This window comes from Capricornis sumatraensis, chromosome 2 (genome assembly GCF_032405125.1).
Source record: "Capricornis sumatraensis isolate serow.1 chromosome 2, serow.2, whole genome shotgun sequence".
NCBI classification, from domain to species: Eukaryota; Metazoa; Chordata; class Mammalia; order Artiodactyla; family Bovidae; genus Capricornis; species Capricornis sumatraensis.
In genome coordinates, this window is record NC_091070.1 from 706,422 (window position 1) to 732,854 (window position 26,433).

The 26,433-nt window shown below is 47.6% G+C and overlaps 1 protein-coding gene across 1 annotated transcript in view; it reads left to right on the plus strand.

Annotated features, from left to right (window-relative positions):
• The window catches only part of RPS6KA5 (ribosomal protein S6 kinase A5), a 181,832-nt gene that overhangs the window by 129,364 nt on the left and 26,035 nt on the right, over window positions 1-26,433 (plus strand). Inside the window, exons 6-8 of the mRNA XM_068966566.1 lie at window positions 6,772-6,855; window positions 9,126-9,229; window positions 25,420-25,570. Coding sequence (XP_068822667.1) covers window positions 6,772-6,855; window positions 9,126-9,229; window positions 25,420-25,570 — 339 coding nt within the window. The remainder of the gene's footprint in view (window positions 1-6,771; window positions 6,856-9,125; window positions 9,230-25,419; window positions 25,571-26,433) is intronic.

Below are 26,433 nucleotides of genomic sequence, written 5' to 3' on the forward strand. Positions count from 1 at the left end.
CTTGCCACCTTTTCTTAATATCTTCTGCTTCTGTTAAGTCCATACCATTTCTGTCTTTTATCGAGCCCATCTTTGCATGAAATGTTCCTTGGTAGCTCTGATTGTCTTGAAGGGATCTCTAGTCTTCCCCATTCTGTTGTTTTCCTCTATTTCTTTGCACTGGTCACAGAGGAAGGCTTTCTTATCTCTCCTTGCTATTTGGAACTCGGCATTCAAATGGAAATCGCTTTCCTTTTCTCCTTTGCTTTTTGCTTCTCTTCTCTTCACAGGTATTTGTAAGGCCTTCTCAGACAACCATTTTGTCTTCTTGCATTTCTTTTTCTTGGGGATGGTCTTGATTCCTGCCTCCTGTATAATGTCATCAACCGCTGTCCATAGTTCTTCAGGCACTCTGTCTATCACATCTAATCCCTTGAATCTATTTCCCGTTCTAGCAGGAAAGAATAAATATAGGTCCCAAATCTATAAGAAGCACAAGCCTCGGGATTTCAGCAGAAGAACGCTTATTTGTTTGTTTTTAAACTTAGGGCTCAGACAGAAACAAACCTGTGCTGCTGGATGAATTTATTTTTTGCAGACTTTGCTTTCACTGAGGTTTCAGCTTCTTAAATTCCAAGGTTTACACAGGAGTGGCAGTCGCAGTCCATCTCATCTGAGCCGACAGCCTCCTCTTTTGTCCGAGCGAAAGTGCTGAAGTTCAGGCTTCTGACTGTGGAGGTCTGGAATGCTGCCCGTCCCTCTCTTTGCTGCTGCACCCACCTCCTGCGCTGCCCTTGGCCCTCGGCACCCGCTCCGTGGCTGGCACCGGGGCATCCCCTGTCTGTCTTGTGAGCAGAGACTTGGAGGATTAGCAATGCCGTGTTTCTTCTTAAAAGTATGAAATTTCTACATATACTCCTTGTGAGGAGATGTATCGAAATTCAGATGGGAAAAAAGAGCATGGGGGAATAAGATTTTCTCTGGTAACTGTATATTTAACTCACGAATTTATCTGTTATAAGCAGATAAGATCAAGATAAAACATTGGCAAATAAAAACTAGGCAGGATTTCATCTAGTGTTTACTGAGAAGCACCTGAGAATCTGACAGTTGAGTCCTTGAGAAGGAAACCAGGCCTCTGCCCAGTGTCATCTGATCCTTCTCTCAGGCACAATGAAGCCTCCTTGATCAGCTGTTACTTAAACCCCACACCGCTCCGTGATACGTGCCAGCGTGGTGCACACTGCTTGGCATTCTCACATCAGGTAAACTCTCCTGCACCGTCTGAACCCTGCAGTAACTTTCATACTGATGTTGCTTGTAAAGTAACGTGAACTTACAGGCTGATTGCCTGTCTCCTTGAGAAAAATGTTAATTTTAAGTGAATAAACAGTAATCTTAATACAGTTTAGCTATACTATCCTAGCCTTTTTATAACATAGTTCACAACATATCACCTTGAAATCTTTTTGCCCCTACCAGAAATGTTCCCCTATCACATTCCATCAGTTTAGTTTCTGGGCATAGTGATCTGAAAGGCATTCAGCATGCACTCTGGATAATAAGCACCTTCCTAGGTAGATAAAGACAAATCAAAAGTAAAATTGGGGCTTTTTTTTTTTTTAACGATAAAGATAAGTCTTAGGAAATACAGACTGACACATTAGAAGCTTGAACCTGGAGGGAGTAAGACTTCCATTTGGAACAGAGAAAGAGAAAACAGATGCAGAATTGCAAGGGCTATAAATGGCAATGTTTCAAAGGAGCAGAGAGGCTTCAGAAATGTTTTATCTTTGTTTACTGTTATTCCTCAGGGACTGGAAGTTCTCATTACTTGAGCTTAATTTTTCTATCTCTTAGAATTTATATAAAATAAATAATTATCTCAATTATTTATTAGTGTAGACACTACCTACATCCCCCACCCCCTCAAAAATAGCTAAAGTGAATTTTGAAAGAGCTCAGAAATCTAATGAAGAAGATAGAAGAAATACCTTTGAGGGTTTTTGTGGTTCTGAGGTTCCTGTATGTCAAGACCCTGGAGAACTGAGCTACATTATGGCACAGTTCTCATTGTGAACAGACATGGAAAGAAAACAGACATGAAAAGTGGCGGTGGCTCTCAGGGCTTTCCCACAGCGATCGTAAGATCCACATGCGTCACACTCATTTCACGTGAAGCGATGAATAGCTAGCATTTGCAGAAGAGTGCAGGTTCTGTGACTTCTAAGTTGTAAGCTGTAAACATTGTCGCGCACTTAAGATGCACGTGACTCCAGAGTGGCTTGTAGCTAGCATTTGCAGAAGAGTGCAGGTTTCTGTGACTTGGAAGTTGTAAGATGTAAACATTGTTGTGCACTTAAGATGCACGTGACTCCAGAGTGGCTTTTGTGACATGACTCTCGCCATCTAGTCCCTCAGCTGTGACCCACTCTTGTGACCCCGTGGCCTGTACCTCACAGGCTCTTCTGTCCATGGGATTTCCCAGGCAAGAATACTGGAGTGGGTTGCCATTTCCTTCTCCAGGGGATCTTCCCAGCCCAGGGATTGAACCCACATTGCCTGCATTGGCACTCGGGCTCTTTACCAGGGAGCCACCAGAGAAACCCATATATATATGAATGTACATGCTTTGCTGTGCGCCTGAAACACTGCAGATCGACTAACTTCAATTTAAAACGTAATTAATTAAACACTTTACTGGAATTTGCAAAACAAGAGATGAGATTAAATGATAAATACTCTGACTTAGCAATTTTTACTTGTTTTTGTCAGCTATATAACGATTTTTGCTTAATATTCCCAAAAGGGCTATTGCATGATAAATAATATATTGCCTATTTGATAGTATGTTGGTGTATAAATGTGTATTTCTATTGTATAAATATCTGCAGCCTCAGCGATACGAAGGACGCCACTCTAATGGCCAGAAGCAAAAAGGAGCTGAAGAGCCTCTTGATGAGGGTGAAAGAGGAGAGTGAGCAGGCTGACAAAACTCAGCATTCAGAACCCTAAGATCATAGCACCCGGTCCCATTACTTCATGGCAAATAGAAGGGGAAAAAGTGGGAGTGGTGATAGATTTTCCCTTCTTGGGCTCCAGAATCACTGCAGATGGTGACCGCAGTCATGAAATTAGAGGATGCTTGCTTCTTGGGAGGAAAGCTATGACCAACCGAGACAGCACAGTAAGAAGGAGAGATACCAGTTTGCTGACAAAGGTCCATCAGCCAAAGCTGTGGTTTCCCAGTAGTCACGTGCAGACGAGAGAGCTGGACCATAAAGAAGACTGAGTGCCAACGCGTTGATGTTTCTGGACTGTGGTGCTGGAGAAGGCTCTTCACAGTCCCTTGGACAGCAAGGAGATCAAGCCGGTCAATCCGAAAGGAAATCCACCCTGAATTTTCATTGGAAGAGCAGATGCTGAAGCTGAAACTCCAGTACTTTGACCAGCTGATGCAAAGAGCTGACTCATCGGAAAAGACCCTGATGCTGGGAAAGGCTGAAGGCAGGAGGAGAAGGGGGTGACAGAGGATGCGATGGATGGATGGCGTCACCAGTGCAGTGGACGTGAACTTGGGCAGACTCCAGGAGATAGTGAGGGATAGGGAGGTCTGGCGTGCTGCAGTCCGTGGAGTTGCAAAGAGTCGGACGTGCAAAGAGTCGGATGTGCCTGAGCCACTGAACAACGAAAACTATCAATAGAAACACGATGTATTTATTTTTATGAAGTTGGGGTTTTTTTAAAAAGTAATTTTGTAGTATTTGTTTTTTAATAATTCAGTGACGAGATGAATGCCTCCTAATGCATACTTTCTTCAGTCTAAGCATATCTAACAAACTGTTTCCAATTATTTATCACTTTCTATACTCAAATTTATATGAAATCAGTTTTGTTTAGCTTTAATCTTTCTAGTAGTTTGTTATGAAATTAGTATTTGGTACTGAAGTGATGAAGCAGAGAGATAATGACATTTGATGTCTGGTTTATATTAGCTGTTCAGTGAGATTCTGCCAGCTAACAAGAAAATTTTCTCCACATCTAAGTGTAACTGAATTATTTCTTTTAGTTTCTTGGGGAATAGTAATCTTTCAGTATATGTATTACATAAAAAGAAATGAGTCACAAACCATATAAAATTACACAATTATTTCTATTTATATAAAATTATTGACCTATATGTATCATAACCAAGTAGTTTCAATATATTTGTTATCACGGTCTAAATAAATTCATCACAGTCATTATCTCTGAGCTTAATTGTTCAGCCAATAAAATCGGGAATTTCTGTCACTTCTGTGTTGGAGCTTCCCAGATGACTCAGTAGTAAACAGCCCGCCTGCGATGCAGGAGGCGCAGGTTCAGTCCCTGGGTCAGGAAAATCCCCTGGAGAAGGAAACGGCAGCCCACTCCAGTACTCTTGCCTGGGAAGTCCCATGGACGGAGCACCTGGTGGGCTACAGTCCCTGGGCTCGCAAAGAGCTGGACACGACTCAGCAAGTAAACCACAGAGCCATTTCCGTGACGTTGCTGGGGTCGTGTTCTTTACATTTAAAATTGGTAAGTAGGAAGAATTTTTAACGGAACCTTGCTGGTGGTAGAAAAATGGAGTGTAAATTGGAAGACTTTCTCTAAAATAGTTTTGTAATGTATTTTAATGACACCCACCTGTAACCCAGGTAGCAACAGTTAGAACTGGACATGGAACATCAGACTGGTTCCAGATTGGGAAAGGAGTATGTCAAGGCTGTATACTGCCACCCTACTTATTTAACCTACATGCAGAGTACATCATGAGAAACGCTGGGCTGGAAGAAACACAAGCTGGAATCAAAATTGCCGGGAAAAATATCAATAACCTCATATATCATTATGGCAGAAAGTGAAGAACTAAAGAGCCTCTTGACGAAAGTGAAAGAGGAGAATGAAAAAGTTGGCTTAAAGCTCAACATTCAGAAAACAAAGATCATGGCATCCTGTCCCATTGCTTCATGGCAAATAGATGGGGAAACATTGGAAGCAGTGGCTGACTTTATTTTGGGGGGCTACAAAATCACTGCAGATGGTGACTGCAGCCATGAAATTAAAAGACGCTTGCTCCTTGGAAGAAAAGTTAGGACCAACCTAGACAGCATATTAAAAAGCAGAGACATTACTTTGCCAACAAAGGTCCATCTAGTCAAAGCTATGGTTTTTCCAGTAGTCATGTATGGATGTGAAAGTTGGACTGTAAAGAAAGCTGAGCACCGAAGAATTGATGCTTTTGAACAGAGGTGTTGGAGAAGACTCTTGAGAGTCCTTTGGACTGCAAGGAGATCCAACTAGTCCATCCTAAAGGAAATCAGTCCTGAATATTCATTGGAAGGACTGATGTTGAAGCTGAAACTCCCAGTACTTTGGCCACCTGATGCAAAGAACTGACTCATTAGAAAAGACCCTGCTGCTGGGAAAGACTGAGGGCAGGAGGAGAAGGGGACGACAGAGGATGAGATGGTTGGATGGGATCACCGACTCAATGGACATGAGTTTGAGTAAACTCCAGGAGTTGGTGATGGATAGGTAGGCCTGCGGAGAAGGCAATGGCAACCCACTCGAGTACTCTTGCCTGGAAGATCCCATGGACGGTGGGGCCTGGTGGGCTGCAGTCCATGGGGTGGTAAAGAGTCTGACACGACTGAGTGACTGAACTGAACTGAACTGCCTTTAAAATTTCAGATGTAGCCAAATGAATGTATATTATTAAAGAAGAATTATTTTTCCCCTATTTAATATATCTGCATAAAAATTCAGATATTTTTCTTCTTTATTACACTGTGATATGATGCAATTGGTCATTTTTTTTAATTACTTGATTTTTTAAAGTATATTTTCAAGTTGATATATTAAATTAGCCCTTTTCGAAGTAGTACAAAAGAGAAACAACTGCCTTTAAGAGACAACATTCTTTTAGGACATCTCTGCTCATCAGCACTGAGCCCACTGGTGGCAGTGCCAGACTGGAGCGTGATGATGAGGCCAGAAAGTGTCTTCACACCCTTTTCCGTCTTCGGGTCCCGTTTTTCCTTCTTAGCATTCGATCTCCCTTTTCCCTTAAGTGGTTTTCCAGTCTTGCTGATCTGGAAATAAAGTCATTCACACTAAAAGTTTGGTGTTAGTGGTGAAGAATCAGCCTTCCAATGTAGGAGACGTAAGAGACATGGGTTCAATCCCTGGGTCAGGAAGATCCCCTGGAGGAGGAAATGGCAAACCACTCCAGTATCCTTGCCTGGAGAATCCCATGGACAGAGGAGCCTGGCGGGCTGTAGTCCACACAGTCGCAAAGAGTCGGACGTGACAGCGTCTGAGCGTATAGCTACGTCCATACAGTGCCCCTTCTAGGGTTTTTGTCTTCTTACAGGAACAGTTGTAAAAAATAAGTGATTGGAGTATATACATGTACAGAAAAGAAGAGGGAATGAATGGCTTCATGGATGGATGGATTAGTGAATGATTGCAGGGTTTCAGGGTTTAAAAGGTTTACCCTTTGGTTCTGTACCGCTAGGGTGGCCAAAACGTTTGTTTGGATTTTTCTGTAAGAGAGTAACCCAAAAACCTGAGCGAGCTTTTTGGCCAGCCCAGCATACAGATGTGTAGACACTGGTTTGTCCCGATGAGACGAGTCTGCCAGGGAGATTCTGCCATTACTTTGCTACTGTGGTGTATCTTGACATTGCCATGTGGTGTTAACTCTTTTTGTCAGTTTTCATACCGGCTTAAAATTAAATCTCTTTTTGTTTGTTTGATTGTTTCAAGGATGAAAGAGCATATTCCTTTTGTGGAACCATTGAATACATGGCGCCAGATATTGTCAGAGGGGGAGACTCAGGACATGACAAGGTAGGTTCTGTTTTTGACACTTCTGATGTACCTCCATAAAATGTAGAAGAATCCTACTTAGACTCTTACTAGACCCACTCCCACACCAGACGTCTTCAACTGACAAGTTTAGGACTAGCAGTAAGAAGGTCTTACCAGATCCAAGCCCACAATATAGTCTTAAGATAACAAGTACATAAGGCCCTGATAAGGCCAGTGAGTGGGGCGCTGTCCCTTCGGATCTCTCTGTCAGAGGCTTTCTCTGTCCTTCTTATACTTCAGGAAACCTCTGCTAGACACACACACACAAAGAATCCTACTTAGTAACTTAGGCTCTTCTGGTGTTTCCTTTTTTTTCCCCTTTCCTTTGCATACATAAGCATATTATGATATCTAGTATTTTGGAAGAAAAAGATAATAGAAAGTTTAAGACATTCTAGATTTCCGTTTTTTTCCAAGTTTTGTTGATGAGGATAATTTTTTTGTTTTAGAGAGTAATACTCTTGTTAAGGGAAACCACAAAATCGACTGATTCTTGAAATAATATTTTTTCTGTTATTTCCATTGTGTCATGTCTTGAGCAAAGCATCAGTTGTAACCCTGATTAAAACAAAAATCACTTTGGTTTCATGTGATCTGGCCTTTTAGGACACAGCTGAGCCACAGTGCAGTACAGAGGGGTCATGGACGCCCAAACAGTTTATCCTGTTCCCGCTGGAGTCATGCAGCTCTGCATTCAGGATGGTCTAAGTTTGTTTTCCTAAGCCCTCTAAGAAAAAGCTTGGTTTTTTTTTACTCTCCTCGCCTCCCTTTGAATGTGCAGAGTGAAAAGTGTAGATGAGGCATTCTGAGTAGTTTTAAAATCTAGGTCAGATATTTTTTTCTTCCTATAATGGCAAAGCACTCCAGCATTTTGCCTGAAAAGTCTCATGGGCAGAGGAGCCTGGCAGGCTGCAGTCCAGAGGGTCACAAAGAGTTGGACACGAATAAGCACAAAGTCTTGGATTAAAGGGTACAGATTTGTTAGATTTGTTCAGTTCCTTCTTAACACTTTTGCTTTATTAGTAACATTCTGAAAATAAAGAACTCGGCCTTTTTCACTCCTCGTCTCCCCATCTTCCTCATCCCCTTTCAAAATCTCACATATACGGTGGGAATGTCTTAAGGGTGGGGAGAATCAGCAGTCACCTTGCTAATGACCAGTCGTGTATTTAAGAGCCCTTAAGGGTTCTTCAGGTTTGTGTGGTGTTGGCTTTAGTCCACGACTGGGAGTCTGGTGACGGATCTGCATAGTTTGCGAGCGCGGTTCGCAGCCAGCGTTCTGTGGATCCTGACTCAGATGGCAGTAAAACTCCTTGTCTAAAGGAGAAACAACTGAGGTTTGGTTTAGACGTTATTGTTACATGTTTCCTTTAACGTAACTCTGGGCTCACCAACTTTGCATCATCTCTCTGAAACCTTGGCCCTGAAATTTGGGAGCAGAGGGTTTAAAATTTTAGCTACAGCTAATTTCTCACTGGTGTCAGCTCATGTATTCAGCAGTTATTGAACTTGATTCGCCTAATTGTCAAAGAACTAATTTTCAATATATCAGGATTCTTTGAATTTAGTAAATATATATATAAATGGCTATATGTAAATTAAATATATAATTCGCTATGCTCTCAGTTAACTGGTTTTATAAATTGTTTTCTAAAGTAGACCACATTTTATATTATTTTCAGCCTTTTCATTCCTCCCACACACTAAAGACTGTTAGATTTACGTGATGTGTCCCATAAGAGGAACTGATTTAGGTGGTTATGTAAAAGTAACTCCTTTTGATGGGTTATTTTTCATTTTCATTCTTTGGCTTTAAAAAATTTCATATTTATCAGAACTGAATAATCAACAAAAATGCTGATTAATACTTTTTTGCTCTATTGTTGTAAGTCAGTTTTGCTTAGTTAAAATTTTAAAACTTCACTTTTAAGAAAATTTTTGAGGGAGACGAAGAGGGCAGATTGGGAGTTTGGGGTTAGCAGATGCAAACTGTCACATCTAGACTGGATAAAAGCAAAGTCCTTCTGCACAGCACGGGGAGCTGCGTTCAGTACGTGGGGTAGATCGCGATGGAAAAGGAGACTGAAGAGAGTGGGGGTGTGTGGGGGGGTGTGTGGGTGTGGGTGTGTGTGGGTGTGTGTGTGTGTGTGTAAAACTGAGTCACTATATAGCTTTATTTTGTTCATTTTTCATTTTTTATAAGATAATTAATTAATAGTCTAGAAAATGAAATGTCTTTTATTTTATAGGCAGTTGACTGGTGGAGTTTAGGTGTTCTAATGTATGAATTACTAACTGGAGCATCTCCGTTCACTGTTGATGGCGAGAAGAACTCCCAAGCTGAGATATCGAGGTAAGACCTGACAAAATAAAATAAATGTGTTGTTTTCTCAAAGGACCTGATCAAATTTCTGCAATCTGGCTGATACAAAAAATAATTTTTTTAATGGCGTAGACAAAAATGGGGTAAACAGTAAACTGCCAGTTATATTCCCATAGGATGCAGCTTTATAGCCTTCATATCTCTTCATGCTTCAGATGCTCAGTTAGACCTCACTTTTCATACTGTTGTAACTTCGTCTCCAAAGCATTTACCGTATTGTCTTAAGGAAAAAAAGAAAGTGAAGTCACTCAGTCGGGTCCAACTCTTTGCGACCCCATGGACTGTAGCCTACCAGGCTCCTCCGTCCATGGTATTCTCCAGGCAAGAGGACTGGAGTGGGTTGCCATTTCCTGCTGCAGGGGATGGAAGCCGGGTCTCCCACGTTGCAGGCAGACGCTTTACCCGCGGAGCTACCCGGGAACACAGCCTGTGTTTACTTGCTGGGTGCTTTTTCCCAGTGTATACATCATGTAAGTTCTTTGTGACCTCAACATAAAGAAACAGGAGTTATTTTTCAGATCATGGGTGTAAGCCCAGGAGAAACAGATACCCTGAGGTCACCGTCGTGTAGGCTCTCGCAGCCTTATTCTGTTCCGTTCCTGCGGAGCAGTCCCCACAGGGCAGCGCTGCGTCTTTGCTTGTGTTATCTGACGAGTGTGTGTCTCCCACTGGGCTGTGAGCTCCGAGAGCCCGGCGACCCTGGCTTTGGTCCTCACCATGGTGCGCTTGCAGGGCTCACCACGCAGAGTTCAGTGAATGTTTTCGGAATGAAGTGAGCTGATGAACAAGTGAACGAAGCATGATGAAGCAGTATACTGATTGCTCGTTATGTTTGTCCAGTTTTTACTTGAATTTTGTAACTTTGAGAACAGATTTGATGTTAACCATTGAGACTTGCACCGATTACCAAGATGGAATAATAGGGACCAGGTTTACTTCCGTTCCTGAAACAGTTTTTAAAATGGGCAAAAATATATGAAACAACAGTATTGAAGACTTTGAACATCCAGCAGTGAAGCCCAGTGAACGCTGAGAGACGGGAAATAAACGAGGGGAGCCCCTTGACTGCCGAGCTTAGGCCTCCAGAGAGGATGCAGGCTGCATTTCTGGGGGGAAGTGCCACGGGGCTGCGATGGAGACGACGACGCAGCGAGGCGGAGACGATGCCGCAGCGAGGCCGGCGAGGCTGGGGTCCGCAGAGCAGTGCTGGAGAGGAGGAGGCTGGAGAAGTCCGGAGCTCTGTGAGGGGAACCCTTCAAGGATTAGCTGGTTAAGCACTGATAAGGATGTGTAGGAGGAAATTACTCAATCTACTTACCTAAGATGTTATTTCTCTCCAAATTGATCTAACAAGAGTCAGCACAATTAGAATCCCAACAGTCTTTTTTGTTTTTCGTTGAAATTGACAACTTGGGTCTAAATGCATAGGCCTAGCAGAGCCCAATCACCTTTGAAAGAGTAGACCAAATTTGATTTTTAGACTTATAAGCTACAGCTACTAAGACACTGTCGTGTTTATATCAAGGTAGACAAGTCACTGATGAAGTAAAATAGAGTCCAGAAATAGAACCACACGAACTTAGGCAACTGACTTTTTCTTTTATGAAGTTCAGTGTCAGTTTGGTGAAGAAAAGATAGACATTAGATAAACAAAAGATCATTTGTTTTCAACAAATGATGCTGGAACCATTGGCTATTATATGGGGAAAAAATGAACTCTGCTAAATACTGTTTGCTATAGGAAAATTTTAAATGGATCACAGGCCTAAAAATCTAAAAATTATAAAAACTTCTGAAAAAAATTTTTGTGGCCTTGGGTTAGGCAAAGGCACAAAATGTGCGATCTGTAAAAGCAAACATTGATAAATTAGATTTTATCAAAATTAAGAGCTTCTGCTCTTCCAATGAAACTTTCAAGAGGCTGGAAAGACAAACCACAGACTGTGATAGGATTACACATTATGTCTGTTGATAAAGAGCTGGTATCCAGGATACATAAAGAACTCTCAAAACTCAAGGGGAAAAAACCCTCCATTTTTTTTTAAAAAAGGGCAAAAGATTTGAACAGTTCGCCAAAGAAGATACATGAGTAGCAGAAGAGCACATCATTAGTGACCAACATCATTAGAAGTGACCAACATCGTCAGTCTTCTGGGAAATGCACATCCAGCCTCAGTGAGGTAGCTCTGTATGCTCCCCGGAATGACTTAACAATAAAGCGGCTGACCGTATTAGGGCCTCCAGGGAAAGAGTACCAGCGGGACACACACACATAAATAAGGCGTTAGCTCACCCGGTTATGTCAGCCGAGAGGCCCGTTACCTCCCTCTGAAAGCTGTGAGAGCTGCAGCAAGTCTAGTCCAGTCCCGACAGTCTTCAAGCAAAAGGAGCCAGTGGTGTGAATCGCAGGAAACCAGTGTCCCAGGTTGAGCAGGCACGCCAGAAGGGCCAGACCCTCTTCTCCGCTTTTCTTTCTGTTCAGGCACCTGTGTAATTGGCTGGGCCACCATATTGGGAAGGAGATTCAAATACCAGTCTCATCCAGACATACTTTCTCAGACACACCCAGAAATAATGTTTACTCTCAACCAGTGACCCAGTCACGTGACACTTTAAGTTAACCATCACAAGCCCGTCCCCATCACCTTGACCGCCATTTCCATCTCCTTAAACTATATTTGATCTCTAAATAAAGATAATAACAAGATTGCAGTTCCACCTAACATAATACAGCTCTACTGCCAACCGGTTAACCCCTTCCCCAGAAGAGAACGTAAAGTCCTTGAGTGGTTTGGTGATGCTCGCTCTTCCCTTTGAAATCCCATGACGTAAATACTAGAGTATAAATTTAAGATACTTAGATACTGTGGTACAGAGTCAGCGGATCTCATTGTATAGATGAAGGAATAAGGCGGGGGGAAAACAAACACCTATTTATACACACACATAGTCGTAACAAAACAGGGAAGAAACACTCCTGTCAGTAATGTCACCAGTCTGTAGAGTCTGTGTATCCTGGGGTCATAGCTGGTATCTGTAACTGCCGTCTCCCACCACCCACTTTGCATTCCCTTTGCGTTCAGCAAGTTCCTCAGATTGTGGGGTGACCGCAGCCTTCATTCCCAAAGAGTCTGGGCTGTTAGTAGTCCTGGCTGCGCTGAGCGGCGGTTGTTTTCAGTGGACCGTCACAGGCATGGTGATAGCAACAGTGGCCTGATGGGCCTCCTGTATCCGGGCGTGCCCTTCCTGGCCTCCCGTGTGGAGTAGCGGTCCAGCGGCCCGTGGTAGCAAGGCCGTTCATCCCAGCCGCTGTCACGGCCCCTGCCGCCTCTGCTTCAGAGGCGTGAGGAAGCGGCTCAGTGGCCATCTTAATTTCCAGTTCAGTGGAGTCACTGTTAAATCTCTTGGAGGAAGCATCACTTCCCCTGGAGCTAAGACCTTTAGGCCAGCAGAGCATAAAGGCCTGGGAACAGAAAGCAGACATTCTGCTAGTGAGTCACTGTGGGTAAGGTAAGCGGCCCCACTCCCACGTCTGCTGCTTGATTTCTGGACCCGTGAATCCTGGCTATGAGAGAAACGGCACCATGTGCTGGATGGCGATTCTGGGGTTTTCGCCTTCTGGAGACACTTGCCACCCTAACTTGCACGGTAACTGAATCTTCAAATGCTCATTCCACCGTGATAGCAAGCCAGCTGCCTCAGAAGCCTGCGGAACATGGTTGAGACCAGTGAATTCCGTGAGCGTGGTCTGTTGCTGCACTTTTCTTTGCTGTGAAGTGAGTTCCGTGATCATAAACAGAGCTCTCCAGACACCATGGCAGTGCGCAGGGGCTGTCTGAGCCTGTGGGTCACAGTTTCGGCAGAACTATTGCCCGTAGGAGAAGTCCGTATCCATAGTGCCTGCTCTAGTCAGAGTGGAAATCTGCCTCTTTTACGGTGACAGCAATCCGGTGCGATCAGCCTTCCCCCGGAGGCTGGCTGCTGGCCCCGGGAGCTGGCCCAGGCAAGGTGCGCAGTGCTGGGCTCCAGGCAGCGGCCTGAAGCCCGATGAGCCTCGGGGAGTGGGGATCCTGCTGCTGAGTCCAGACCTCAGCTCCAGCCTCGCCTCCACGGTCCCCGTGCCTGTGAGTCCACTGGCTGACAACGGGGTTCGCTGGAGAGAGGCCAGCATATGCATTTGACTGGTAAAATCCTGAGCTGCTCAGGTCACCCTGCAGTGACCACTCACATAGTACACAAATACCTCCCATTTTTGCCCAGAGAGGTCTGTCAACAAAGCTTTCCCCCACACACCTTTGTCAAGTAGATTTCCTTGTCACCAACTTTCCATTCATATTCCTTCCTAGTCCCTGCCCAGCCAAATTGCTGGCCACAGCCCATTAATGACTGTAAAGTTTCATGTCTGCCGATTGTCCTTGCAGGCGCAGTGAATGACTAGGTGCACTGCTCAGCGTTCCGCCCACTGGGAGGGTTTGCTCTCACCTTGCACATCGTGCAGAGCTGTTTGTGGGCCAAGCCTGAGTCTTCTGCCCCTCTCAGCCACGGCAGGGTCTCCCGGTGTGGCCATCCATAGATGCAGACTGGTGGAGAGAGGACGGCAGAGCCGGGAAGGGGTCCGTGAGCATTCAGGCCGCTTCTCCACGCAGCGCGTGGCATCTTCAGTGCCTGCGCAGTCCAGCCTCGTGTTTGCTGTTTCCACTTGATGGTGGAGTATTGCTGTGCGCTCCGAACTCTACAGCTTGATGGACCAGATAAGTGGGCATCTCGGGTGGCGTGCAACTTGGGGGCCCAGAGTTAAATGTTCAGGCCAAGTAGTGGACTAAGAGCTCTTTCTCAAAAGAGGAGTGGTTATCCTCAGACGATGGCAGGGATTTGCTCCAAAATCCTTAGTGCCCTAGTTCACCACTCAGGGCTGGCAAAGGCCCCAAACAGCACCTGTCTGCCACTTGCAGCGCGCCTGGATCTGCTGAATCAGAGGACCCAAGTGAGAGAGCAGCCTCCCAGTGGCCTGGACCTGCTCTTCTTCTGGACTCCACTCGACAGCAGCTTTTCAAGTCGCTTGGTAAACTGCCCGGAGTAACACACCCAGCGATGAATATGCCGCTTCCCACATCCTGAGGCCCGCCGGGCATCGTGCCCCTTGTTTTGGTGGTGGGAGAGGCCAGCTGCACCAACACCCCCTTCACCTTGGCAAAGCTGTCTTGAGGTGCCTTGCACCGCTGGACTCCTAGAAACCCACCAGGGCGGAGGCCCCTGGATTTGAGGCAGATCCATCCCCACCCTGTGTCACACAGGGCCTCACCAGTAAGTCTCGAGACATCGCTACTTCTTGCTCACCAGGCCCAGTCAGCCTAAAGCCACCGATGCAACGGGCCAGCGTGGTTGTCTGTGAAGAAGAAAGGCAATCAAGAGCTTTGTGGACTGAATTACGACATAGGGCTGGAGAACGGATAACTCTGGAGGCAGGACGGTGAGGGTACATGGCTGGCTTTCCCAGCCAAGAGGAGCGCCTTTTGGAGGGACTGATGGACAGAGTGGAGAAAAACCAGAGCTTGTATTTATTTACTCAAGTAATGAAACCACGTCTGGTCCAGCAGCTGCACCCAGAGCTCCCGCCTGGCTAAATCTAGAACGATCCGCTGTCTTCTGCTCGGGCCAGGCGGGCAAGCTCACGGGCGCTGCGCACAGCTTCCCACCACTTTCTCATCCTTGCTGGTGGCGCGAGCCTCAGCAGCCCCGGAGGTCCCGCGCCGCTTTCTGACTCGCCGTTTCCCCTGGCGGAGGCGGTTCCGATGGCCTCCGCTTGGCCCTTACCGCAGGAGCCGCCCTCACTCGGATCGGGGCGCCGGTGCGGGCTCCTGCCAGCTGCCGAGTGTCTGTCCCAGCTACGCGTCCGACCCTGGGGCGGGAATCCCAGGACGAGGTCAGGGACGGCTGCATCCACTGTGGAGATGGACCTGCGCTAGAACTGGTCCATTCTGAAGGAGATCAGCCCTGGGATTTCTTTGGAAGGAATGATGCTAAAGCTGAAGCTCCAGTCCTTTGGCCACCTCATGCGAAGAGTTGACTCATTGGCAAAGACCCTGATGCTGGGAGGGATTGGGGGCAGGAGGAGAAGGGGACGACAGAGGATGAGATGGCTGGATGGCATCATGGACTCGATGGACATGAGTCTGGGTGAACTCCGGGAGTTGGTGATGGACAGGGAGGCCTGGCGTGCTGCGATTCATGGGGTCGCAAATAGTCGGACACGACTGAGCGACTGAACTGAACTGAACTGAAAGCCCCTCTCTGGCCGATGGGTCTCCGGGAATTCATGTCGGTTTAGGGCCAGAGGCCAGAGGCCCGGGAAGGTCCGACGTTCCCCTTTCCCCTGGGAGCGGTTACTCTGCTGAAAGGCTAGAGGTCCCTCTGGGGAGGGCTGGGAGGAAGACACACAGTCAGCTCTCAGGGTCCCTCTGCGGGGACCCACTCTCCCCTCTACTCAAGAGGCTGTGGGCGTGTAAACTGGCTCCAGTGCAGGAATTGACGGAGGGGCTGGACGGGGGAGGGTGGGAGCGGCATCAGGGACACAGGAGCCTCGGAGGTGATGGGGGCGGCCGTGCCCTGGGCGATGCGGGTGTGCTCACAGCTGTGTGTGTGTGTGTGTGTGTGTGCGCTCGCGTGTGCGTGTGTGTGAGTGATGGGGGCGGCTGTGCCCTGGGCAGTGCGGGTGGGCTCACAGCTCTGTGTGTGTGTGTGTGTGATGGGGGCGGCCGTGTCCTGGGCGGTGCGGGTGGGCTCACAGCTCTGTGTGTGTGTGTCTCTTTGTGTGTGACTGCAGTTATCAGATTGTGCACTTTACATGCTGAGTTTATTGTACCTCAATTTTACTTCAGCAAAACTGCTAAATTTTTTAGAATGTGCCTTTTATAGGATAGATTAAGAATTAAATAATTTTTCACTATTCTGGCTTATTTAATATCAGAACTAAGTGATGAGAAATATTTCTTGTTAAAATCAAATTTAAATCGTGCCTATTATTAAAATCCTCAACATGACTTTGTTTATTTTAAATGTGTTTTTGGACAGTTTGAGAATGCCTCCGAAGTATAGGAAACCTTGACCACAGTCTTGAGAATTTCGGCCCTGTGCAAGGCCATACCCGTCGTGGTCGTGAACGAAAGGGTGCAGCTAACCTGACAGCGTCTACTAGTGGCCCCTCTGACTGGCGCCCACTTTGGTTCCACGCACACAGTCAGTCTTCCCTCTTTGCTTCCACGCACACAGTCAGTCTTCCTTCACAGGTTTCGTTCCCACCACAGCTCTGCCTCTAAAGAGACAGCGTGTTGCTGGTCTCTATGGCAGGAGTGTTCTGAGCCAGATGATGTTCAAATTTAAATTGTTTTTATTGCCGTTAGATCAGTTAGTTGGCGTTCTGATTGTAGCAAGAGAAAGAGTCTGAATCAGGTTATCTAAAATCTTAAAACTAGAGTAGATTTCTCAAGAATTTAAATAGGATTCCTTCCCTTTAATCCATTAATTATTCACTTTGTCTTATTAATAATTTCATTTAAAGCTTGGTGCTAACCTGTGATCCATGGGGTTTTGGTTTTGTTCCATTACTATACCTTTACAAAGAGTGTAAGAGCTGAATTACCGTACATTACTTTTTCCTCCCAAGATAACCATTCTGACTGTCTTTCCTGGTGTAAATCTTTCATAAATAGTCTACTCTTTACAAAATATGCACCACTCAGATAAGCGTGTCGTTGCCTTGTCTCCAGATGCTTGGTTGGCCAGTGCTTTTTCTGATCGTTGAACGCCTCCATCCCTTACTTACTGCTCTCTTCCCCCATCTCTGCATGCTTCCTTCAGTTTTTATTTGAGATGCGTCAAAATAGTGTATTATCCAAATTATCTGTTTGCCTGTTGTTATCTACAGGTAGCCTAAAGTCAAAACAGATGTGTTTTTCTCGTTACCAGATTGCAAACTATGATAAGGATTTAGAATGAGGTGAGCGCTTTCTCCCTGGTATAGGAATCCCTTCACCAGTTACCCAGATGGTCATCTCTTTTCTGTCTGAGCCATCAGTGAACAGATAACACTGTTGTATAAGATATTTTCAAGGAATCCCCTTCCATTTTTTAACTTTAGCAGGTAGAATTTTTCCCTCCTTAAAAAGAAGTTGAAATTAGCTTCCTCTAACCTCTGCACGTTGGAGAAGGCAGTGGCACCCCACTCCAGTACTCTTACCTGGAGAATCCCGTGGACAGAGGAGCCTGGTGGGCTGCAGTCCATGGGGTCGCGAAGAGTCGGACACGACTGAGCGACTTCACTTTCACTTTTCACTTGCATGCATCGGAGAAGGAAATGGCAACCCACTCCAGTGTTCTTGCCTGGAGAATCCCAGGGACGGGGGAGCCTGGTGGGCTGCCGTCTCTGGGGTCGCACAGAGTCGGACACGACTGCAGCGACTCAGCAGCAGCAGCAGCCTCTGCACGTAAATCCTAGTCCTGGGCCCCGTGCACTAAAGAACAGAGTAATTCTGTAGTTTCTTCCAGACCTTGCGTTAGGCCTCGGACGCTAGTTTTATGTAGGGTGGGTCTTGTTCTCTTAACTGTTCATGTGAATCATTTCTAGCTGCTTCACCCCTCGGTACCGTTAGAGTAAAAGTTAAGCTTCCAGCGCCCAGATCTGCATGCCTGCTCTGGCTTTCCTGTGTGTCTGCTCTGCTTTCTGCTTCACACCTGCAGCATGTGCTTTTCTGACACGTGTGTTTCCCTCCGCTTTCACTGCTTCTATGTGGCGCCTCCTCATCCGGGCGTGTGTTGCTGCCCCACGGGTGCCCTCAGCCACCGTCTCCTGGCAGTTTTCCTGCCTCCCCTGCAAGAGGGAGCCCCTCGCTTGCCTGGAGCTGCGTAGGTCAGGATAGTTAGGCCTCCTCTCACCTGGGCACCAGGCCGTGGCGTTCTCTCGGCAGCTCTTCTGTCGTCTCCGGCAGTATTGTTTCTGTCTCACTCTCTCTGACTTGGACATTTACAAACTATACGCCGGGAGATGTTTATGTGGTTTTTTATTATCCGTCAGTAAAGTCTTTTATTCATGTTTCATTGTGCTGTTACAAGCATATTTTTATATAAATTCAGGTCTAAGGGTTATCAGAATCATGGTTTAAACAGGCTCTAGTTGTGTTGTTTAAGTCAGGGGATGGCAAACTATAGCCTGCAGGTCAGATCCATCCAGCTCCCTGCTTTTGTGTGGCCTGGGAGCTAAGAAAAAGTGAGAAGGTGAGCAATACTTTGTGCCATGTGAAAATGATGTGGAGTCCGAGTTTGGTGTCTATCAGGAAAGCTTTATTGCAGCACGGCTCGGGCGTCCGCTTGTGTGTCCTGTCTGGCTGCCTCTGTGCTGGAGCAGCACTGAAGAGCTGCCCCGGAAGCCCTGCAGCTTCCAGAGCTGGAAGGATGCGCTGTCTGGCCTTGTTATTACTCGGCACCCCACTCCAGTGCTCTTGCCTGGAAAATCCCGTGGACAGAGGAGCCTGTAGGCTGCAGTCCATGGGGTTGCTGAGGGTCAGACATGACTGAGTGACCTCACTTTCACTTTTCACTTTCATGCATTGGAGAAGGAAATGGCAACCCACTCCAGTGTTCTTGCCTGGAGAATCCCAGGGATGGGGGAGCCTGGTGGGCTGCCGTCTGTGGGGTCGCACAGTCGGACACGACTGAAGCAACTTAGCAGCAACAGCAACCCATTGCTCAGTAACAAATGACCTCAAAACTAGTGGCTTAAGACAGCAAACGTTTATAACCTCAGGGTTTCTGTGGATCAGGAATCTGGGCACAGCTTAGCTGAGTCCTGCACGTCGGGGTCACTCGCAGGCTGCAGTTGGAGTGTTGGCTGGGCTCTCAGTGTCTCAGGGCTCACCCGGGGAAGGGTCTGCTTCCAGGCACAGGTGGTGGTTCCCGGATTCGGCTCCTCTGGGTGGTAGGACTGTGAGCCTCAGCTCCTTGTGGTGGGGCCCCTGCAGCCCGGCAGCTTCTTCATCAAAGCAGCGGAGAGTCTGCTGGGAGGCGGGTGTTCTGTTGCCTGATGCGGAGTGCACCATCTTCCCATCTTTGCTATACATTTGTGGTTATAACAAAGCCGCCAGGTCCAGCCCTCATGAGGCTGTGGATACATGAAGAAGAGCGATTGTCGGGATCTTGGGCGTCTCTCCGCCGTGTGCCTTTCACAAAAAAGTTTGAAGATCCCTGGTTTAGGTGAAAATTTATTTGTCTTTCCAATGAGTGTTGGCGCCTGGGCAAGGGCACCAGCCAAAGAATCTCATCTTGTTTTTCTTTTTCTTTTTCTTTTTTTTTTTTTAGCATTTGTTCATTTGTTTATTTGGCTGCACCGAGTCTTGGCTGCTGTACATGGGGCCTTCAGTCTTTATCGTGGAATACGGGGCCTGTGGTTGCAGCGGGTGGGGTCTTTTTTTTCTTTTCAGTTGTGACATGTGAACCCTTAGATGCAGCATGTGCAGTCTAGTTCCCTGACCAGGGACGGAACCCGGGCCCCTGCATTGAGAGCCCCAGGGAAGTCCTGCATGTGTTATTCTTAATTATCCAGCAGACGTGGCCTCTGGAGATACAGGGTAGGAGGGTCAAGAAAGAACTCCGTAACAGGCAGAAGCAAGTGGTGGTGTGGGACGGTCCCCCCAGGGCAGCCAGCTCCGCGGCCCCGAGAAGGCGTGCTCCTGTGGAGTCGTGGGCTGAGGGCCCCCGAGGCCAGCCCCGTGCCCAGTCACCTGCGCCATGTCCTTGGGTCCTTATAGCCCTGAAAGGTAGGTCGCAGCACGTGCTGTCTACAGGCAGGTGAGAGACCGGAAGTGGCGATATGCTCCCTGAGGCTGTGTTCTTTCGTGGTGAGGCAGATGCTTATTTCAGGTGAAGGATTGGGAAGGGCTGGCCTGTAGACAGCAGTAGGATTGATTTCATTCATCTCTGGAGTGTTCAGTGAGTGATTTTTCACTCCTGAGAGGAAAAGAAATAGAAGGATATAGTTGTTGCCCTGAGAAAACTTACATGTTATTTGGGAAGATATGGAATAATTAGATGAAAGTTGATAATGGAAGACAGTGTTGACTGGGGGCCGAATGGAAGAGGAGTGCTGTGGGAATCCAGGGGGCACAGGGCCTGGGGGTTTGGGAGCATCAGGGATGCCCTGATCGAGCTGCAGGGTGGCCTGAAGCGTGGGTGAGGGGACAAGCCAGAGCCTGGAGGCCCGGTGGAGTCCTCGCCAGCCTGTGGACGGCTGTCTGCAAGCCCGTGACCTTGTAAATGAAGGTCGTTTTATTATTCCTCATCTGAAAGGAGTGTTCACTGCAGTGCGCAGCGTGCCTGAGGAGAAACAGTGATGAGAACGCCCAGAGACGAGCACGGCTGAAGCGCCTCCTGTCCACCTCCTTCGCCTGAGTGAGGCTGTGCTCGCGCTGGAAATGCGACTTCCCGTTTCGCAGTTTTTGTGTACGTTTCTGAGCATTGTCTACTGACAGGCTCTTTGTGAGCATGATCTTGCACTGGCTGTGTGTCATTCCGTTGCGTAGACGCTTTACTGGTCCGCTCCTGTTGAACAGCAATTTAGAGTGAGTGGAGTGCAGCGAAGTCTTTCTAACTCAGGCAGGCACGTAAGTGATTCTGTCATTTTGGGACCACTGGGGAACCAGAAGGTGAAAGTCAGCAATGACGTGGGGAAGACTGAGCTTATAGACAGCAAACAGATAATCAAGCTGTCTCCTGCCTTCTGCAGAACAGTTGAAAGGTTATCTGCAAGCCTGGCTCAAGTGGTAAAGAGCCAGGCTTGATCCTGGTTTGGGAAGATTCCCCTTGAGGAGGAGATGGCAGCCCACTCCAGTATTCTTGCCTGGGAAATCCCATGGACAGAGGAGGCCGGCGGGCTACAGCCCATGGGGTCGCAGAGAGTTGGACTTGACTATGCACACGCGCACTGATTGAGACTGAGGAAGAAAGCTCCTGGTTTAGTAAGTGGAGAACAGTTAGACGTCTGTTGCTGCAGTGAACGTTTGTGCAGGACTTGTTTTGGGCCAGAGCAGGGCTCTTGGCTCCACAGAATAAAGGAGGGAGCAAGACTGCTTTTTGTAGAGAGAGACACTGCTACTCCCGCTGAACTTACATGTTATTTGGAAGAGAGAACTGATAGGTAAACATGTGATAGTCTGCCAATTCTGTGAAGAAAGATGAAGGGAAAGTTAGAGTGTGGGAAAAGCAGCAGTCTTATGGATGTGGGCGGTGGGGGGATGGGGGCCATGGGGCCGATGGGGGCGGTGCGATGGGGCCGATGGGGGCGGTGGGGGCCATGGGGCCGATGGGGGCGGTGGGGGGATTGGGGCGATGGGGAGATGGGGCGATGGGCGTGAGCACAAACCACTGTCCTGCAGGCCACTGAAAACTTGTCATTGGGATAGCTCTTGGCTGTCACGGTTTAGTAGACAGAACACACGCAAGCTCCCTGGCTTTACTGCTTCCGTCACGCTTTATTACGGGAAGTTTCAGATATTTGCTGCGGTGGACACCCACATACTGCCCTGATTCTACCATGAATTCTTTCCATCCTCGCTTGCTACATAGCTGCCCGCCTCTCCCTCCATCACAGGTGTAATTTTAATCTTGATGTCCTCACTCTTTACTCCATTAATTCTTCGGCTGATTGGTTATGGATCTTTTTTACCATAGGGGCTTTTAGAAACTTAAACGTCCGTAATTGGAACAAATTTTATATTCGTTTCTATATTATAGATTTTTATGTTACTTCATTTGGTGTTTACATGTAATTTCTTGATCCACTGGAGTTTACAAGGCAAGGCCCTGGCCTTGTTCATCTCCTTCCCAGAAAGCTGGCTCCCTGGGGTGCGTGCCACGTCATGCCCGCCTTTCCTGTGTTGGCTGGTCGTTTTTTAAAAACAAGTAAGAAAGAAAAACAATGTGACTTTTTGTTTATGCCTGTTTTTCCAGTGGCATCTTCTGTTCACTCGATATGGCTGTTAATTTATTCTACCACGGTTTCATTTTCACAGTTCCATAATACATTTTCACATGTAGTTAGGCAAATTCTCACACTATTTCTCAAATTTTTCTTAGCTGTGTTATCACTTATTGTTGCAAATGAATATTAATACTATCCAGACTCTAAAATATCTGGTTGAAATTCCAAGTCCTAGGTCTCTCTTTCCTTTCCTCTTTCACCGTTCCTTTTGATGGGACCGTTGCCTGGACGGAGCGATAGCACACTGCGCCTGGAGCGTCTGACGTGCTTTGTTGGCTCAGAGCCGGTTCTGGTTTTTCCAGAGGGCTCGGGTTCATTTAGAAGCAAGAGAAAACAGCCCTGGGCTGTCGACCAGTTGGGACGCCCCAGGACCGGTGTGCCTGCACCAGTGAGGTGGGTGCAGATCGGGTCCCGGGGGTAACTCCACAGCAACCACACACCTCATGCTTCACGTCCGTCTTGACCTGAGCACTCCAGGGAAGCTGTGTTAGAGGAAGGCAAGTCCGAGGTCACCCTGCCACAGGTGGAGGGTGGAGCCTGCCGTCTCCTTCCCGGCCCGCCCCCATTTCTGGCCGTCTCCAGGCCCTCACAGCGTCCCCGCCTCGCTGAGGAGCCCGTCCCACTGCGCTTCCCGCACGAGTGGTCCTCCGCCGCCTCCAGGGAGGCCCCCGCTGTCCCCGCTCCTCACCCGGCGGGTTGCCGACCTGCTGCCCTCACTGGGGAAAGATGGCTGTGTGTTCTGCCTGTTGCCCGTCAGCTCTGCCTTCGGCAGGAGTTCCTGCAGACCTCTGCTCGTTTCCTCCCGATCTGATGCCCTTCTCACCCCGTCTAGCCTGCCCCTTCCCTGCATGTGGCCCCCGGCCCACCCATCTCAGTTGCACACCGTGCTGTTTTTGTGTCCAGACCGCTGCCCTGAAGTGTGCACACGCCTCCTGCTGCTCCCCACAGGCTGGGCATCTCGGTGGGGCCGTGCCTGTCGTCAGGGCTCACTCCCCTCTCGCCAGCCCTCTTTCCCTGTGAACCCAGCACGGTCAGCAAAACCGACCATTCCTTCCCCCAGCACCTGGCATGGAGCAGACTTCCAGTAAATGTGGGTGACTCCAGCATAAGAAGTGCTAGTGCAGAGTCAGGACCCTCAGGAGGAGTCTGCAAGGCGCTTCCTGCTGCACCTGGTTCACTCTTCAGCAGGGAATCCGGAGCCTCGTCCATCCACACGAGAAGCTTGTGGCTGCAGAAGGAAGGTGGAGACGTGGGCAGGCTGGGCTTGCCTTCCCTGAGGGACGGGGTGCCCACGCCGTATGTCCTTCGAGGGGACCCTCTCTCATGCTGCGGCCCTGATGGGCAGGGGGCCATAAGAAGAGGGGGTGCTGCTGTGCTTCTTAAATTTTTATTTGTGTGGCTGTGTCAGGTCTCGGTTGCAGCTTGCAGGCTCTCTTTGTTGCAGCCAGCAGGCCGAGTCATTGCTCCGCACTGTGTGGGATCTTACTTCCCTGACCAGAGATCAAACCTGCACCCCTGTGTTAAGAGCACCCGTAACCACTGGGCCCCAGGGAACCCCTCTGCTGCGCTCTGCGTGTTCGTGTCTCGCTGCTTCTTTCAGTGATATTTTAGGGTCCCAGGATGGAGTGTTAGATGTAGAGTGAGCTTTGAAATGAACAGCGCTGCTGGAATGCTCAGTTGGAAGTGACCGTCTCACCGTCACTCCCCGAGCTGCAGGCCGCCCGTTTCTCGGGGTTCCTTAGGTGAGGGAGGGGGCAGGGAGGAGCTCGCGTCTGTCTGGCGTCTGCCGGGGCTGCGCCAAACACCACGCGCTAGGTGCGCACTCGTGTCGGCAGTGATGCCCGTTTTAGGTAGGTCCTGCTGTCGAGAAAACTGTTGTGGAAGCTCTGGTATGAGGACACTGATGAGCTGTTCCAAGGTCACACAGCCAGTGCTTGAACCTGACCCAGACGGGCTCCAGAATTCTTGCTTGTATTGCACTGTAGCTGTCTCTTAATTATCTTTTTGTTCCAAAACAGTGTTACTATTCTGATGCACAGCAGGGGATCTTTTTCCAGCCCAAATAACTGAGAAACTGTTTATCTCCACATATACTGCGTTAAGCTTCCTAATTGCCATCAACCCCTCCCATTATATTTTTCTCATTTAACTGTTGCTTCGGCTCTTAAGAGGGACAGAGGGACACTCGGATCGGATTGGTTTCTTCTGTGACCTTAGAAGAATTTAAAATATGATCATGTTAATTTATTCAGTTGGCCGTACTGTCGGTGACGAGCAGAGCCCACTCTGTCCTGCAGCACCACGTGCCTTCCGGGGCTCCCTGGTCTGTTTCATCGTCGCCGATCATGAGGAGGATGCTCTCGTCCGTGAAGAGCCCCCAGCTCTGATGCCCCTTTTCAGACACTGAGGCCGAGCCTCCTTCAGGTGGCTCTGCTCCCCGTCTGGGGCCCCTGCCCTCCGCATCCCGCTGGCACCTTCTGTTCACTGGCACACGGGGCAGGGGAAGCAAGACGGGGTGGTTGGGGTTTCACTTGTCCTTGCAAACCTGAGTGCCAATTTTCTCTGCTCTGAAATTTATTAAAGTTGCTTCCATTGTGAAAGCTTTCATCATAGAGTCTAGTCCATAGATAGGAGAGCTAACCGAATTCCAAGCCTTTTTTATTTTCCCCCTAATTAAATATTTGAATAGTAGTTTCCCATTATGGACTTACTTTGTGGCTCAGACGGTAAAGAATCTGCCTACATTGCAGGAGACCCAGATTCAGTCCCTGAATCAGGAAGATCCCCTGGAGAACGGATTGGCTACCCACTCACATATTCTTGCCTGGAGATCCCATGGACAGAGGAGCCTGGTGGGCTACAGTCCATGGTGTCCCAAAGAGCTGGACACAGCTGAGCAACTAACACTTCCCATTAGCACTGACATACTGGAAAATAATCCAGTACTTTTTGTTTCTGCTTCTTTGTTTCAGAAATTTGATTTCATAGTATCTCAATTTAAATATTTTCATCTCCATTTTTCACATATAGTTAAATTTCAGAGTGTGTCACACCATAATTCTTTCTGCAAAGAACATGGTCACTATAACTTCACCCTCTGTTTGTTTTAACAGCAAGTTTTATCTGCCTACAGGAGAATATTAAAGAGCGAGCCTCCATATCCCCAGGAAATGAGCGCTGTGGCCAAAGACCTGATCCAGCGTCTCCTGATGAAAGATCCCAAGAAAAGACTGGGCTGGGGTCCGCGTGACGCAGATGAGATCAGAGAGCATCCCTTCTTCCAGGTGAAGCACGCTGAGCAGGTGGCTTCCATGCCCCACTGTTTCCAGGGCCCTGGGCGTTCTTGGTGAGATGCATGACCGCAGGCATTTCAGGGTCATTTTCTCTCTGCTTCCATGTGTCATCCCTGTTTAATATGACAGAGCCCTTTAAGAAGGGTTAGGATTCTACTTGTAAGGACCTCTGCAGTCTTTTTTTCTCTTTAAATGGAGTGAGAATGGGGAGGACCCTAATAACAGTTGGTTTCCTACATGTTAATTGATTAGCGTTTCTAAGTGTTGGTGTCCACCTGTGATCTGGAAACGGAGGCATCCAGACTGAGGAGACTTGCACCGAACTTTTCAGCCTCAGTTCATGAGCTGTCACTGCCACTGTGTATGCTTTTTAGACAGTCGTTTCCTCTCTCCTCTCCCAGGAGAGATCTGGGGCCAGCTTTTTAGACAGTCATTTCATCTCTTCTTTCCCAGGAGAGATCTGAGGCCATTCAAGATCGGCCTCCTTCTCAGCTGACTGTCCGTAATGTGTGAAGAATTATTCAGTAATTTTCATTGTACTTGAGACAGTGCTCTTCTTATTCTGCAAAAGCCTGATGAGCCCACTCTGCAGAGCCCCAACATGTCTGCTCACCCTAGTTTGCTCAGTGTAGTCAAAAAAAACAAACCATAGTTTTTGATAACTGGGAAAAAATAGACTGAGTTGGCTAGTTATTTCAATCTAAATAGTCAGTCTGAAATATAATGACCTTGATTTCTAAAACTCTTAGTGTATGATTTTAAATAATTTAATACTATCAAGAAACATGACCTAAATGTTTATATTTAGAGGGACCATCAGAGTTTTATTTTGCAAACTGAGCGTTCACATTATC